The sequence below is a fragment of the Myxocyprinus asiaticus genome, chromosome 2 (assembly GCF_019703515.2).
Source record: "Myxocyprinus asiaticus isolate MX2 ecotype Aquarium Trade chromosome 2, UBuf_Myxa_2, whole genome shotgun sequence".
NCBI classification, from domain to species: Eukaryota; Metazoa; Chordata; class Actinopteri; order Cypriniformes; family Catostomidae; genus Myxocyprinus; species Myxocyprinus asiaticus.
The window spans coordinates 51,774,262-51,792,564 of NC_059345.1; the positions used below are offsets into that span (position 1 = coordinate 51,774,262).

Below are 18,303 nucleotides of genomic sequence, written 5' to 3' on the forward strand. Positions count from 1 at the left end.
AGCCTACATATTCAGCTTCATCTGGAAAAATTTAAATAATAAAACAAATTAAATAATAATATTATAATAATTAAATAAATGTTTCTTTTTGACCATTTTTAATGCCAAAATTTTACAGTATATTCTTAGTAGACTGGAGCTATGGCTGCTGAAAATGGGACTTTTTAATAATAACTTGCAACATTACTAATGGCTTTGACCTTGTTTTATTTTATTATCAATTTTATGCATCCTTGGTGAAAAGAAGCATCAATTTCTTTCAAAAACAAAAATGTCTTTTGTGTTCTAAAACTTTTGAAAAGTAGTGTATGTGAATCTACTTCCCTACTTAGCATATGATTCATCACAGAAGAAATGAACTTGTCAGATACACTAAAAAAGATGCAGGAGGAGACTAGTTCGTTTTTAATGTCCGTTATGTTGAGATTGTGGGGAAGAGTGGAGCTTGAGCATAGTTTAAGGAGGACAAGTATGTTAAGTTTGTGTTTTACTTCTGATGATGAGCAAATTGTTGTGTTTCATTATAATTCTTTGCATATACCATGCTGTAATGCATATAATAATTGCTAATTAAAAGTTAATTAAAAGAATGTATTGAAGTTATGTAATTTCATCGTTTAGGTAAAAAAAATATGTAATTCTAACAGTTTCAAATGGTTTGCATTTACTCAGAGATCTTTTGTCCAGTTTACTTGAATGTCTTTAGTTCATTCAACTTAACAATGGCTTGTCAGGATTACTCTGATTAAAAATTTGGAAAGTCATGGAAATTTCTTTACTGAATATAAATGTTTTCTAGTTATGTGCTGTAATACTTCATTGGAACAAATTGCTTTCCATGACTCCAATCTCTATACGTTTTTTTAAACCCCTTATCCCAGACAGTTGGAAAAGTTCATGGAAATGTATTGGTCAAAAGGTGTGGGAACCTTCTCTCTAGTTTCCAGTCAGTTTTTACATCATGGAAGGTCAACGAGTGGTTTCCAGTGTCTGAATGCTTTCAATGTGAATGCTTTTTAATTGCCTTTGATATGACACCAGTATGTGATAAGAGGGAGTGTTTGTGTGTGTGTTATGAGTAGGGAGCAGACCTTTAACACACAGAAACATGACTTTCAGCACTTCCATTAAAGCAGGGTCACTGAGCCCAGCACTGTTCCCCTCCCTCAGCCACACAGATGTTCCAAACAAAGACAGGATTGTGTGAGCACACCACCTCTCTCTCTCTCTCTCTCTCTCTCTCTCTCTCTCTCTCTCTCTCTCTCTCTCTCTCTCTCTCTCTCTCTCTCTCTCTGCTCAGTCTCTCTGACACAGTTGACGTCAGTCACTCAGAAAGCATACTTGGAGACCCCCCACACTTTTTCCTCAATATTTAAGATTTTTTTTTTTTTTGTCTTTTGCTTGCTCCATTGCTCTGTTTACATCTTGTTGTTATACATACTTGGGCACCAAGAAATAGCCTCTTTTACAGTCTTCTATAGACTGCATTGCATAATAGTGCTATGCCTTATGGTTATTTGCAAAAGGGTTTAGTTAGCGTGCAGGGTCTTGGCTTTAAATTTAGATGCCACCGCTGAGAGTCGACATTAAAGGAAGGCTGTCTCTCAAGCTTAAGTGTGAGGTCAACACAGCCCTCGACCCTAACGACCCTTTAATAACCTCACCCCTCCGAGCCCTACGCCCATTTAAGGACACCTTTAAAAGCGGTTTGCCAGCAGTGAATGGTGCTAGTCATAACAAATGAAAACACGGCCGGCTCTCCGGTGCATTCGCTCATTCATAAAAGAGCTTTCTGAAAGGGAATGCCAGTTCAGACATTTTGTGTGGGAACTGGGGAATTTATGCTGGCCTGCAGCTGCACAGATCAGAGGCTGGCAGAGTCTCAGTTTGTCTAGTCACTGAAGAAAAACAGGAAGAGCGAAAAAGCCGTTCGGTTCCTGAGTGAATGTGGGAAGAATGCGGGCTGCAGGGCGGCTACATCAGTATTCTGAACCTGACTGTTAATACGTCCACCGCGTGTGTATAAACAGATGACTATCAGGTGCAAAGATTATCGGCAAAGCAGTGTTTTTAATACGCGAATCAGGCGCTTAATAACCCAGTCTGCTTCCAAAGTTGAGCATTGCGGAACCTAATAAAAGGCCTTATTTGTTCACCGAGCGCAAAAATGGAAATATCGGCACTAGTAATCTATCAAGTGTTTGGTGGTGATGGAAAGCGGTTACAGGATTTTTCCCAAAGCCAAACAGCTCATCTTTTTATGAGGTTTGTCATCATTTGCAGGCTAAACCTCTCTCTCAGCAAGGCATTATTGCATCATTTGAACCTGATATGAAACTGTATGAGTTAAATATGCAAACTGTCTGAACCAGCTGTGGCCCCTATATCTCTCTGACTGTGAAGCATCTCATTGGCTGCTTCTTTTAACTAGTAGTACAGCAACAAAAACAATGGATTTATTTAGAACTGAAGGGTTGGCGACCACCATAAACAAAGGCTCAGTGAATCAAACCAATAGGGGTGCTGCTGCTTGCATTTCACTTACAGAATGTCATAATTGGCAGAAAATGCATACATGGCCTTAATCCAAATGCAAAACTTTGCATGCGTATACTAATCCTTGTCTATATGTGTTTGTGGCCACCAGAATGCCCTATTACTGTACCATACAGAGCTTTTGAAGTACTTTCCAATTATCCTTTCAGTATACATTTTAACAGTTTTTTTTTTTTTGGTCAGTTTTTGCCTTTTGATGAAAATGTCCTTTGAATTTAGACAATATTTCTTCATGTGATTATATAAATTTTAGTCAACGAAAATCACATTTTAGTTAACAATAATTTGTGAAATTACTCTGTCAGACTTTAACAAACCAAACAGACCATTTATAAAATGTAAAACTATGAAATGTACACACTTATTACCATGTGAAAACTATGTTGTGAAAATCTAAACTCCTACAATAATAGCATATAATGAGTATACCCTCGTGCGACCCCCGCATCATTCTGCACGGACATTGTGTTTTGGCTTCGCTATACGCAAAGCATAATTTAAATTAATTTAAACCGACTGATCTCTGTTCAGAAGACTCTGGGCTGTCAGTAAAGGGTTAAACTGTCAATGTACAGAGTCATGTGCCAAAACAACATGGCGCCGATCACAGCAGAGTTTGGCTTTGGGAGGAACACCAACAAAACTACAGTATATCTTGTTAGAAACCTAATTAAGTTTTTACATTGAAACCTGTTTGAGTCAAAAGATCAGAGTCTCTAGTTTCATCCGATATGCCATTTTTACATGCACGCTGTTAAACACAATGATCACTATAGTGTACAATAGTGCTAGTATTTCATTAGAAATCCTATATTTACTGTGCATTATCACATTGAGAAAAATGTTTTTGCTTTCAGAGGTTTTATATGGAGTTAGGATGAAAATAAGGTGCATTTCAAACTGTTCTAAGACCAGTGCAGACAGACAGCACACTGGAGGTTAAGTCATTCACTGAATAGGGAGCAAGAGAGCATCCTATATCTTTTCTATATCTTGCTAAGTGCATTTAATCCAAACTTCATATAAAAAGTTCAGTTTCAGATGATGTTTGGACTACTCGACATGTTTGGCAGACATGGGACAATGGTAATCAGTACTTGATTTAGAATTTAGAATTTAGAATTTTATTTTAACATGGTTGGCAGTGATTGGATGATGCTGACCATTACTTTGTATCAGAATTAATTATGCTAATTTCTAATGTAATGTCTGGAATATCTCAAAAACATGAATAACCAACACTCCTCAAAACATAATATACAATTTTATACAATTCTGACTTGATATAGCTTGGTATTATTTAAAATTTCACAACTTAGTCCCACTGTCCACATATGTGGACATCAATTTTTATGAAAACGATTTGGATATATATATATATATATATATATATATATATATATATATATATATATATATATATATATATATATATATTTGCATGTTTATTAAGTGCTACTAGTTACAAAACAAAAAGGGAAATGGAAAATGCACACTGCAGTCATGCTCTGATCTCAGGAGTTTACTGAAGTATTGACTACTTTTTAGAAGTCACTTTATATTCTTCATGCTTTAGAGACCATGTATTTGTATTTTTCCATATTTTATAAACTGCTTATAGTTATACATGCAACACATTGTTATGGCAGTTGTGCAATGTGTGTTTGAGTGAGCGGTTATGTTTACCAATGTTCTTTCAGCTGAAGTGGGCCATCCCCAACATACTATGACTGGATCATTTCCATCCATTTTTTTCCCTCCTTGAGACATTGTTAATATTTTCCTCGTCATATTTTCATCAACATTGTTTTAAAATCATTTAATTATCGTCATGATGCGTCTTTTCATTTTATCTTTGTTGTCGTTTATGAAAGGTTTTTTTGATTTTGTCAACGATAACACTTTTGGCAGTAATTTCATCAATAAACTTAACACTGTACCCTTCAGCTCCCAAGTGCAGCAAGTGTGCACATGCCTCTGCAGAAAGTGGCGGCTTTATTTGAACAATTCAAAACATTTTACATTATACTGTACATCCCAAAATAATATGTGAATTTACTCATTGCTTGGTGTTGCTTAGCAGTATATTTAGAAATGCCCTACCATTGCAATCTTTAACCTTGTACTGTCAAAAAACACCCAGTCCCAAACATGAGAAATGTGAAAATACTGAAGTGATAAGGGCTGAGCGGTAGAAAGCTGTATTCAGCAGTGCGGTGTGATGGCTGTAGGTAAGCTCTGTGCCTGTCCCCTGTGTGGAGGATTATTCTGATTGTTGAGGCAGGATGCGGTTGACAGATGACTGCTATTATCTCTGCCAATCTGCCTGACATTTCACTCAGGAAGATGATTGTTCAGATGTGAGCAGGCTCAGAGAGAAGCCCCTGTGATTCTGTCGAGGGCTGTTATGACAACACCGCTGCTTAATATCCACAAGATTGACCAGACTGTCATGTAAGCCGAGTGCTTGTTTTAAAGGCTAACCGTGGCTAGTCATTTTCCTCTCACCTGCTAACACATGGCCATGTTCACACACAAACATATATGCCCTTGTGGGAAATTAATGGTGCTTAATGCAGTTTTATTACTAGTGCTTGCTAAGGGATTTGAACAGTCCCTAACGCTAAGTATTCGATTTCGGCATGTAACTTGTACTCCGAACATAAATAATATGTCAAATGATGTGGCTTGTTTAAGAGAGGTGTACAGTTATTATTTTAAACAATCAGACTTACTCTTAAACTTAAATAAACTTACACGAAGGAGGTAATCCAAGACTTATCTAGGGACCAGAATATGGGGTCTTTTGACTTGTGATCAATAACCTAGCAATGCCCTATCAATCATTCAGAACACCCTAGTTACCGCATAGCAACATGCTAAAAATAACACCTTAGTAACTTCTTAGAAATGCTCTGGCAACCACTCACAACACGCTTTAAAAGGGCTAGTTCACCCAAAAATGAAAATTCTCTCATCATTTACTCACCCTCATGCCATCCCAGATGTGTATGACTTTCTTTCATTTGCTGAACTCAAATTAAGATTTTTAAAGAATATTTCAGCTCTGTAGGTCCATACAGTCCAAGTGAATGGTAGCCAGAACATTGAAGCTCCAAAAAGTACATAAAGGCAGCATAAAAGTAATTCATAAGACACCAGTGGTTTAATCCATATCTTCAGAAGTAATATGATAGGTGTGGTTGAGAAACGGATCAATATTTAAGTCATTTTTTTACTATTAATCTTCACTTTCGCATTCTTCTTCTTTTGTTTTTGCGATTCACATTCTTTGTGCATATCAACACCTACTGGGCAGGGAGGAGAGTTCATTGGAAAAAGGACTTAAATATTGATCTGTTTCTCACCCACACCCATCATATTACTTCTGAAGACATGGATTTAACCACTGGAGTCATGTGGATTACTTTTACGCTGCCTTTATGGGCTTTTTGGTGCTTCAAAGTTCTAGCCACCATTCACTTGCATTGTATGGACCAACAGAGCTAAAATATTCTCCTAAAAATCTTTGTGTTCGGCAGAATAAAGAAATTCATCTTAATAGAGATCCTCTTCCCAGTCCCATTTAGTTTCATGCAACCACAAGTTCACGCATTGTCATTTTTAAAAAGGATTTGATTAATTTAAAACCTCCATATTAAATCACAGTAAATCTCCCTGAATTTCAAAATTTCTGTGTTGGTCTTTCAGCTGTCCCCAGTGCTTATGAAACTAGTACTGCTGTGAGGATTTCATATCATTGAACAAAGGCAACACTAGTCAGTCTGTTTTGCCATGTCAATGTCAATGATGCCACCTCCCTGACAGCCTGTCACTTTGGAGAGCTCTCCCCCCCCCATTCCTCCTGCAGTAAAGGAGAAGCCAACCTGATTTTCACACGATCTGATGGCCATCGCTTTAATCGGCTAAATTCAAGGAGGAGCAGCTATTTTTAAGCTCTTCCTTCTGTGGCTGCGACTGGGGCTTTGATTATGACTTCTATCCGACTTTGATATCGAATTTATTGTTAAGTAAACTCCATGTTCAGTGTTTGTTGCTTAGAATGCATTGAAATACTGTTAGCTAAACATTTGTAAATATGTATAATTCGTGATGGTGTGGATTTTTTAAATTGTGCGTGATGCTAATGAAATGTCTTAATTTTTGGAGAAAAAGTTGGATAAGCCTTGGACTTGCCAATACAAAAAGTTACCGAGCAGTTAATTAATACTGAATAAAAATAAAAAGAGATGTATTCTTGCTAAATATTTATATTCTCAAGCACTAAAAACATTAATAATGACCAAGGTAATAAAGCTATTCTCAAATTATGTAAAAAAAATAAAAAAAATATATTTATATATAAATCTTAAAATAATTATATTTCTGATCTTCTAACTGCCACTCTGGTGCCCTGTACAGACATGCTTCCCTGTCTCTACACATTTATATGAAAACCAAATAGAAACTTTTTTGCAAAAGCTCAGTTATCCTCTTAAACGCTTGCCGCTATGGTAATTGGGGTGAAATTTTTTTGTTTTTTTTAAACACTTAAATGCCAAATGAATTGAAAATGTTTTTAAAGTTCTTATGAAAAAGTAAAAGTTTTCTGATGTACTCAGCTGTCTTTTCTGTGGTTTTAGTTGTGTGTATCGGGCTTGTTTTATACAGTTACAGTAACCTACAGAGGCTCTTAAATGCATCCTATGTCTCCCAGTATCCAGAGTCCTGTTACCTGATTCCTTCAATTCTCAGTTACTCTTTCATCTTCCTGCCTACACTGCTATTTAACTCAGCAGACGATTAGCCTAATTGGACTACTTCTCTAATTGGCCTCTTAACCCAGTTTGCTTGGGCTGACCGATCGAGGGGATATTGGTCAAGGGTCCGATAGCCTCCGGCAAAACCATTTACAAACCCTGAAGCCTATGCTAATCTACTGATCATAAGACACAGTTTTCAGGGCCATGGAGCCACCCTGTCTCTCCTCTGTCCTAATGTAATTGGCTCACTGCCAACAGACTAGTGGACCTGTCAGGTTCATGGGTTCTATACCGGGTGTTTTGTCAAGTTAAGCCCATACGTTTTTTTACAGGGGAGCTGACAGAGATCAGACAGATGGTTTAATGAGGCTCGAGCCGGCCACTATCGTAGCCCCCCTTCGCTCTTCCACTCTCATCCCTCACTCTCCTGTGCCCGCTGCTCCTTTAATTGGGGACGTGTCCCTGGCTGTGTGTGGATGTGCCCTGGGGCCGTGATCAGGCCTGGTCAATAGCAGTTCAACACGAGCAGGAGGAGAGGGAATCACTAGGTCAGACTGATTGGATCGATTTCTCCTTGGACTTCACTGGGCTGCTGGCATTTTCACATCAATAACTGCACAATTGTGTTTAGTAAAGAGAGGAGAGAGCAAAAAAACTCTGAGTGGGCTTTCTGTAATCAGAGTTCTCATTGTGTCCTTCTGTTGTGCCACATATAATGTTCATTCATGGGTCACGCAATATCTTTCATTTTTTTTACGTGGATGATATCCTTGGATTTGATTTCTATAGTCTTGTTGGAAAATTGTCAGTTATTTCACCACCAGTGCCTCACGAAATCTGCGCCTGCAGATTCGAACATAATTATTTTGTACTCAATATATTTTGGGGTAATCTGATTGTACCTTTTGCTACCAATAAGATTATAGTATTCTTAGCTGTATTTAATTATACCATGTTTAAATCCATCACACAGAATTCCGTTAAGTTTGGCCCCAAATCAGTGCAGTAAAAAAAAAAAAACGGGTCACGTTTCTAGTCATCACGTGAATATAACCTTTTTTTTCTCAACCTCAAATGATCTCCTGTTTTTTTGCAGTCTGCTCTGCGGCCGGACGTGGGGTTGGCCAGCCCAGGGCCCGTCACCACTTCTGGAAAGTCACCCACTCCGTTCTACTCTTTCACCGGCTCCAATCCACGAAGACGCTCCCTTCAGGACTGTGCTCCACTGGGTCAGTGCCTGTCTGATGCTCTCAGCGCAACAGTGTCCGCCAACTTATTTAGCCGTCTGGGTTCCGGAACTATTTTTCCCATTCATTTTTCCAAAGGCTTGTCATAAAATCCTCAATAAACAAGTTGTAAGCTATGAACCAAAGAAACCAGCTCTGAGGTGAATCATCACAAACTTTGTTTTGAGGGAAAAAAAAGAATATGAACATTGGGCAAAAAGACAAAGGTACAAGACTGTACTGACCGTTTTTCACGAGGGCACGGACTACAATTTCATGAAGCATTGCAAATAAAAAAACAATGGGAATATATTAAACTATTGATTGTAGGTTGTTGAATATAAGTATAGAAACAATATATTTTATGTTTATTGCAAAATATTCCGATATGTACAAATATAAGTAGTTTAACAGACTTCTGCGCTCTATGGCTTCCAGGGGTTCAAAAGTCTGAGGGGGGAATTCACTAAAAATTGCGCCCAGTGAAATCATCAGTTTTCAGCATGGGCTGAATTAGCGCTCGATTAGTGCCCGATTCACTAAAGAAATTATGCAGATTAGGCAATGGTGCAAACGTGGCCACAAAATCACTGCTGAATGCAATTTGCATGAGCAATTCAGATATTGCGGGCCAATTCCAAGCGCTATATAGAGGAGGATGCCGCAGACCACAGTATTTGGCACACCCTGCCAGGACTACACACATCATTGGGATCCAGACACCTGAACCATCTCTTAAACGTGCTGAAAGTGTGCTTGACTACACCGCACATCTGATATACCAGGTTATAATGCTCTTTTCCATCATTTGTTCATTTTTTGATGAATTACTGCTGATATGATCGGTTGACAATGTTCAAAAACATCGTTTTTAAATAAAATTCATTTTACCGGCAACTTTCATTTGCGGTAGTAGCGCGATCTAAATTAAACTTGCCAATTTTTGTGAATGAAGAGAATTCTACAGTAAGCCTAATTTAGTGTGTTTGCGTGGAAAGGAACGACAATGACTTAATTTAAATACTCAAGACACAGCGCAAATTCAGTGCTGATTGCTCCTGCTAAAATAGATTGTGGGTGGTTAGTGAATTAGACTAAGAAGTTTTTTGCACTGAAATGCACGTGCAAAATTGGCACAACTGTTTAGTGAATCTGCCCCAATTTTTTAAGTTTATTGCAAAATATTCTGATATGTACAAATATACAAGTTGTTAAGGGTGAAGGGAGACTCGATTGCGTCATTCACAGTACGTCATGGGAGTGGGAGGTCACTCCTGCACTCTATTCGCGGGCTTTGGAAAAGTGTTCTCTGCTGGACCATGGGTAATGTAGTTGTTCACCTGGAATTCCGGTATCAAACAATTAAAGAAAATGTAAACAATTAAGTTGAAATGACGCAGTCTAATGGCTTAAATGGAAGCAAATAGCATCGATAAACAACCTCGTAGATCTGTCTTGAAAGGTTTATAAGTTATCGTTGACAGTCAATTATCTATGTAAAAAACGAATGGGATTTTTACTTCCGGAACCAGAATGTTGCGCTCTATAGACCTCCAATGGTTCAAAAGAGTCCACTTGTGAAAATGCTTCTGTTTTGCATTTTCCTAATTTAATCTTTTTTTTTTTTCATTACAAATGAAATGATCAGCACAACAATCAAAGAGTGAAAAGTTGAATAGAAAAGTTTTAATGACAGCATGAACTCGAGCTGACATGGACTTCACATATTTGTGCAAAACCTGATGATCCATGATATCCCAGTATGATTTGAAAATAATGCAAAAAACATCTTGTGTGCCGCCATACATGCAAAGAAATCTAATCTTTTGTTAGAAGTTAACATAGTCAGTGTAATATCATATTGCTTATTTGGTTAGTGACAAATTCTTAAATGTTTCATATTCATTTTACGTCATAACATTTCTTAGTTTAAAATTGTTCAAACCCTTGGAAAAATTGGTTTAAAAAACGATTTTGAATCCCAGATTTCCCAGTGTGGACTCAGACATTTCAACTCCACTGTATATAATTTTACCACTCGTTTCTTCACGCTGATTGTATGAATTCCTGCAGCCCAATCTAATGTTCTTGTGTTTGTCTTTGTGAACCTATAATCAAAGAGACATATGACTGAGTGCCTTTGCATGCTTTTATTCTTTCCTTCCCCTCACTTGTCTGAAAGTAGTTTTTTGTATTATCTTTACAGATCCTCTGCAAACAAAGAAAGTGCGCAAGGTCCCCCCTGGCCTGCCTTCATCTGTGAGTACAGCATCATTTCATCTTCCTGCCATTGCTTTGCTTTAAAAATAGATGCTAACACGCACAGAAACGCACAAACCTGTTTAATGAAAGCCGTTGGTGTGCCGACACACTTTTTTTGAATACACACAATTTTGTCTTATCACAGTCGTCCTTTTGACATGGTGCCTGTATGTATGTCGAGCTCGTGCACACAGGAGGCTGAAATCAACTCTGTTGTGTTTGTGAACCCAGCATTCGGAATGTGGCGGATGTAGGTGTGCGGTAACGATGGTTGATTGATTTATGGGGGCCTCCCCCCTTCTCCCATGGGAACAAGGGCTCAGAGACACGAGCTGTCATGCCACATCTCCACCACAGCTCTTTTGATGTTTAATTAGTCATTATGTAGCCAGAACAGGAGGACAGACTGAGATTAATAATGGCGAATTGAGGGAAAATTTCCATGGGCGATAATCCCAGTGGAGCTCCAGACATTAAGATGCGGAGGAAGTGTGGAGCTCAGCTTGACTCCGCCTGTGACCCCCGCTCCCCCCTCCACCACTTCCCATCATAACAATATGCAAAAATTGCACATTCGAACATGCATTGTGGGCAAACGTAGGGCAGATAGTGAAAGCCTCCTTTTGGATTCGCCCTTAAACCGCAATGCCGTTCGCAGTTGGTCGCAGACGTTAATACATCAGGATTCTGATTCTTCCTGCAGAACAAAACAAGGCCTTTGAGAGGCGCGTGGCAGCAGGATTAGTCTTTGTGAGCTTTCAATAATCGCACAGCAAGCAGCCGAGAAATCTAGCATGACTTGATCTACTGAGACCTGAATAAGAAGTTGTGCGCCACACTTTTGTCTTTAAATTTGTGTTTGAATCGTAGTTGGTCTGGAACAGAGTCGCTCCAGCAAGACAGGACTCTAGGGAAATGGGGAGTGCTGTACTTTTCACTGCTTATGCTAGAGACGGAGAAGGTGGGGTGGTAAGGGGGTTGAGGAGAGATTGGTAGCCTTGCGGGGTACATCTCTTTGTTGTGTAAATGGATGTAGGGCTTTTATTTGTCAGTACTTAACACATGGCCGCAGGTGCACTTGTGTACCTCATAACTCAAAGCAGCTCAGTTCAGTGCAGGGAAGAGCGGTGACAGTGCAAGCCGGTTATATGGCACTCTACGTTTGTAAGAAAGAGCGTCCACTGCTGATTGTCTTCTAGATCACGCTCGCAACAGCTGCAGCTCTCAGTCTGTGTGTGCGAGTGTCAGTGTGGACCTTTTACAGATAATACAGTGGGGTTATGGGGGATTGGTGACAGGCATCAATCATGATCATTGGACGTTGGGGAGCTCGATGCAAGACTAAAGACTGCTGGGGCAGCTGTGTATGTTTGTGGGTGTATGTGTGTGTGCACATGTGGTCTGCAGGGTACCTGTACAGTGGGCTTGCAGCTGCAGATGCCTCTGAAAGCTTTTGCTTGTGTAAGCAGATGAGCCCCACTAGAGGCCCGTAGAGCTGCTTGATAAACAAAATGAACACAATGCTTCCCATCATCAGACTCTCCACAGGGAATACAACCCCCAACTCACCTAAAAATACTTTAACTATTTACCTCTTACCAGCTCATCACTTTTTTTTAAACCCAACACGGCTGATAGATCGACATAGTTTATGTATGGATGTAAATATTTATGGAATAATATCCGCTCTGCATTCGAGCTGCGAGGGTGCACTTTAGAAAGTAAAGCTCCGAAAAAGACATGGCAGCAGATTGAGAACGTACAAATGTTTATAACCTTGTTTGATTTGTGTACTTGCTGTTTTGGGAAGCGGAGGGAATTGCTTGACTTCCTTTCTTCTGTTTGCACTGTATGATTTTATAAAAGTGTTCTTTTTCTCTTTTCATTTATTTCAATTCATTTTAAATTAAACTTTTTTTTCTTTGTATTGTTATTTTTAATTCCTCGTTTTAAATATGTTTAAAAGTGAGTTTTAATGTATGTTTTATTTTTTATTTTTCTTCGTTATGTCAATGAAAAGCACTTTGAATTACCATTGTGGATGAAGTATTATAAATAATAATAATATAAATAAACTTGCCTTGCCTTTTGGAACACTAAAGAATGTTAGGCAGAATGTTAGGACAGTCTCAATCATCATTAACTTTCCTTTTATAGAAAAAAGACCAGCATTCTTCAAGATTTTTCCTTTTGTGTTCCACCGAAGAAAGTAAGGCCATATCCACACTAATGCATGCTTGTTTGAAAACACAATAATTTAGCTACATTTACGTCTCTCATCCAAACTAGAACGGCTTTTGCTCCACCAAAAATTTTGCGTTTCTAAGGCTACGTTCACACTAATGCATGCTCGTATGAATATGCATAAATTTAGCTACGTTTACGTCTCTCATCCACACTAGAACAGCTTTATCCTCCACCAAAAATTTTGCGTTTCTAAGGCTATGTTCACACTAATGCATGCTCGTTTGAAAACGCATTAATTTAGCTACGTTTACGTCTCTCATCCACACTAGAACAGCGTTATCCTACACTGAAAATGCAACGTTTCGAAAACGCTCTCCATTACTGCATACTTTGGAAAACAGTGTTTGCATATAATTAAGAGAAACTTTGTGCTGGTTTTTAACGCTTTTTCTTCTTTTCGTTTTTTTGTGCTTTATTATCATTCAGTAATAAACTGACGTAATGATTGATGTATGTCCTCATGAAATCATAGACTCTCCCTTCAAAAGCCGAACACATGTTGTCAAAAGAAATGACCAGGTGTAACGGTGATGTGTCTCGCTTGTACACTTGTGATCGGAAATGCATTTTAAACAGGGTCTCAGCTGGAGACGAATGGTCGTGTAGTTGATACACCCAGTCTGGGATCAGTCATGCATTGTGTGCTTGGCTTAAGTCATACAGGTTGGAACTACATGAGGGTGAGTAAATAATGACACAGTTTTCATTTTGGGGTGAAAAACATGAAGAAGAAAAAACTGTCCCTTTAAGGCCCGTGAGAAAAAAAATTGTAAGAGACAAAATATTAACAGCTACAGTCTTGATCAACACAAAATAGGTATCGTTTGAAAGCTTAGAAGCTCTAATTTACAATGCATGCAGGCATTATGACCAAAACTGAACAACTGCTTTGACATTGGCAAAAACATCAAATAAAGACAAAAATATGGCAAGTAATAGCTAAGTATATATTTTTGACAATTATGTTGGTGTTGCTTATATGCCGCATTTTCACTTATAACTTCACGAAAAATAAACGGAACATAAAATATAACATACCATTATTTAGAGGAGGGGATTATCTTTCAAACTAGCCCAAACAAGATAATTGGATGCATGGATCATTAGATATTTCACACAAAGTACAGTGTTACATATGGCCACCATGAGATGGCGCCATGACATGACACAGAGATGCAGACTCATTGAGTCAAACTGCACTCATTCTGTGAAATCTCATTACTAAAATCATGTCTCCATGCTATGCAAACCTTTAGTCATTGTTGTGTTTGCATGTCTAATTAGTTTTTTATGTACAATTATTATGTTTTATTTGTTTGGAGAGGCTTTTGGACACATGGAGATATTTTCTCAGATACAGTTGACATGATTGGGAACAAAACAAAAGCAGTTTTTCAGAGCCACCTTATTTACTCCCAGAGATATATGTCAAATAAGAAAAATAAGAAAAAAAGTAAATTTTTGGCTCAATTTGTTTTGTGATTTTTTTTCAGCAGTTTCTTAGGCTGAGAGTCTCAGAATGTATCATAATCTATATCATTACAAAATTTGAAAGGTTTTCTTTACAATGATACTAAACACTTGACCCTCCTTTTTTTTGTCGAGTTATAAGCCTTTAATTTTGTGTATGCCACTGAAACAGGAAATCTTTAAAATCACCTTCAGAGCTGTAAAGGTTAAAGCAGTGACTTACAAAGGTTTAGAGAAAAATTGTGGATATTTGTTTTTCGGTCACAAATCTTTTCCATAAACTCTTCAAGATTAGTCACGAGTAAGATTTTTATCAGGACTTAACACAAGATGCCTGGCTCAGCATCACAGCACGCTAGTTTTTTTAGCTGCTTGTGTTTTTAGAAAAAACTGAGGGGAGATGAAGGTTAAAGCCGCAGGTCTGGGTGCTCGTTGAGGCTTGGACTCGCTGCTATGAGTGTGGCAGACGTGTGGTTGGAGCGTGCGTCTGCAGTTATGCTGTCAGGCAGCTGTGTGGGCACCTGTGCTGTACGACCCTAGCTTGTTTGACAGCCGCTTTCATATGTAGGGAAAAAGAAAGAATCAGAGCCGGACAAACGGCCCCATGACTTTGGGCAACTGCATCTTTATACTTGGCTAAGAGCCTGGAGCTGCAGCCTGTGTGTGTAAATAGCCAGGCTTTTTTTAAACACCCTTGTCATGGGCACGACTGTTTGATGTGACACTGCCTGTGCCGGGGTGCCAATGTTCAGCCCAGAAGAGATGAACTGAGGAGAGAGAGTAAGCAGTAGATGAAGAAAGGCAAGGAGATGAAGCAGCAGGGAGCACTCGCCTTCCTTCAGGGCCTTTTGCATGTGAGAACTCTGGCTGTGAATGACAAAAAAGATTGTCATTTGCTCTTGACAGATCGCTAAGGCATCTTTGCTTGGGCACAAGTTGCATTCAGCAATGAGACGAGCACTGAGAGAGAGAGAGTAAGAGAGAAGGTTATGAGCTGCCGTGGCGACCCAGACACGAGACTGCCGCCCAAAGCCACAATGCTACTTTAGTAACGCCAAGCTCAAGACTGAAGCTTGTCGCCCTTTGATGTTTTAAGTCTGTAACTAGTCTGCCCAAGATCTTCTCACAGGCAACCCTACTACTGGTTTAAAATCTGACTGACCAGTCTTAAGGTGTATGCACTGTCCTGACAAACAAGAGAAAAGTCCTAGAAAAGTTATTTTAATTTATTTATTTATTCTTCTCAGTCGCTGGATTTTGTGTGTTTTTTGACACTTTAACAGCATTGAATGTAATGCAGTTACTTTCAATCATAGCCAATTGAAAGTACTTTGAAATTAAAAATTAAACAATTGAGAGAGCAGCACTGAACAACAGCCAATGACGAGGGAGAAAAAGAGTGCAAAAGAATGATGAGGTAGTGGGAAGCGGAAGCCAAAAAAAATAAATGCAATTTAATAAATCCCTCCTCCAAATTTTTTCGCTATTTTCCTTCTTTTATTGGTTGTATGTACTGTAAATCGTTGCAAAAAATGACTGCCCTTCTTCCATGTTGTTTGTCTTTGCATTGTCTACAAGTTTGTATAAGAACCAATTTTGGGATCATCAGAGAATGATTTTGTAATTGACACACCTCATCTGCGATTAGTTGTGTAACCTTACCTTAACCTTACAGTAAAGCACTTACAATGGATGTGAATGGAGCCAGTAAATAAACACTAAAATACACATAATATGAAAGGTGTAGCCACAATGCATAAACATTATATACGTTAATATGATTTTAGTTTGATCAAATTGCTTACTAACCTTATCTGTGTAAAGTTATATCCAATACAGCTCAACAGTCTGGTTCCGGTAGCAAAAATCCCATAAATTTTTTCCATAGACAAATTGATTTTCAACCATAACTTATAAACCTGTAAAGACAGATCTACCATGAACATTGATAGTATATGCTTCCGGTGCAGCCATCTGTCTGGGTTGTTTCAACTTCATTGTTTAAAAATCTTGTTTGATAGTGGAATTCCTGGTGAACATCTACATTACCAGAGATTAATTAGCAGAGATGGGCCACTTCTGTTCAAATTAATGAGAGAAATTGGAATGCTCAACCAAGGAGGTCTGAATGCCCAACAGTCAACGGATGTAGAATGGAAGTCCCGTCTTACAGGTAAAAGACGCAATCACCTTTTATATAGACATCACCTGTCAATCAACTTTAGAACGCACATGCGCATTAGCTATAAAAGCTGGGATACATTTTGTTTTTTAACGTAATACGAGGTAAAGAATCACAATTTATTATCTCGTTATCTTGACCAACCTTTTTTGAGATTTTGGTCTTTCTCCATTCAAGTAGATAGGAGCTGCACAAGCATGACTGGAAATAACCTCCCGAGAGCATTGACAGTGGTTTGACTTGCTTGAAAGGCTTTGTACATTACCCATGGTACAGAGGAAGATCCACCAATCAGAGAACCGCAGCCAACAAAGCCTGCGAAACGTGCTTAAGAGCGACCGCTCGCTCCCATGACACATTGTGAATGACGTAATCGAGTCAGTGTCTCTTCACCCTTATACTACTTATCTATTTGTACATATTGGAATATTTTGCAATAATCTTAAAATATATTATAATCAACAACCTAAAATCCCCTACGTGAGATTGTAGTCCGTGCCCTCATGTAAGTACACAGTCTTGTACATTTGTCTTTTTGTCCAATTTTCAAATAATATTTTTGACTTAAAGTTTGTGATGTTGTGATTCACCTCGGAGCTGGTTGGTTTGGTTCATGGCTTACAACTTTATGAAGGATTTAATGAAATGTCTATGGGGAAAATTAATAGGAAAAAAACTCCTGGAACTCCTGGAACGGTTGATAAGTGGGCGGGCACTGTTGCGCTCTACCGAGATTACAGGGTTTTGTTGTCATGACAATCAAATTGCAACATTTAATATAACTTTACACTTGGGATGTGCCAGGGTGGTCAACTAATCAACTAGTTGTCTAACAACTATCTAGTCGATTAGTAGGGTCGACTACTAACATTCATATTTTTAGTGGTGGTGGTTTAAATGGGAGACGCAATTCTCAAATTAATCGAGACGTAACTTTTTAGAGAGCGTTTTTGCGTGAAAAAGCTTGCTGTGCTTAACAGTGAATAACAATCAGCACGGTAAAACTCCTCTGTAAGAAGTTTCTTCTCTTTAATGCTTTAGGTTTAGTCTTTTTATGCACTATTGTTACAGCAAAGCGCCATATCAACAATACATTTCAAGATGATCACTGTCAGACGTTAATTATTCCCATATTTGTGAGGTGCTGTGGAGAGATTTTAAGTCTTTTGCTGATTATGTCTGACACTGCTTAAATAAATAGTTGCAGAAAAAAGGTTTAAACTGCTTGATGTCATGAACTAGCTGTGTACCTGCAATATTATCTTGCAGCTCTGCACTTTTGAATGCACATCAAGGATTGCCCTGAAGCACTTCGGTTGCATTGAAATACTTCATTCTGCGTTCAGGATGCGCATAAGCAGTTTTGTGCTGCTCTGTATTGGAGCCTTTCTTATTTCTTACTTTTCTTGCTTTGATAGTTTTGTGCAATAATATGTTTTAGTTATTTATCCTATTCATTTGTTGAATATCGACTAATATAGCACCGTCTCTGGTGGTCATCCACAATGAAACAGAACCACAGTTACATCCGTTACCAGTGTTAGTTATCATGTTGAAATGCTCTAAAAGCCATTTGACCGGGGTTACGTGAACATAA

The 18,303-nt window shown here is 38.5% G+C and overlaps 1 protein-coding gene across 2 annotated transcripts in view; it reads left to right on the plus strand.

Annotated features, from left to right (window-relative positions):
• The window catches only part of tcf12 (transcription factor 12), a 161,811-nt gene that overhangs the window by 100,960 nt on the left and 42,548 nt on the right, over positions 1 to 18,303 (plus strand). For both annotated transcript variants that reach the window (XM_051652619.1, XM_051652628.1), the window contains exons 7-8: positions 8,416 to 8,548; positions 10,752 to 10,804. In XM_051652619.1, the coding sequence (XP_051508579.1) occupies positions 8,416 to 8,548; positions 10,752 to 10,804 (186 nt within the window). The remainder of the gene's footprint in view (positions 1 to 8,415; positions 8,549 to 10,751; positions 10,805 to 18,303) is intronic.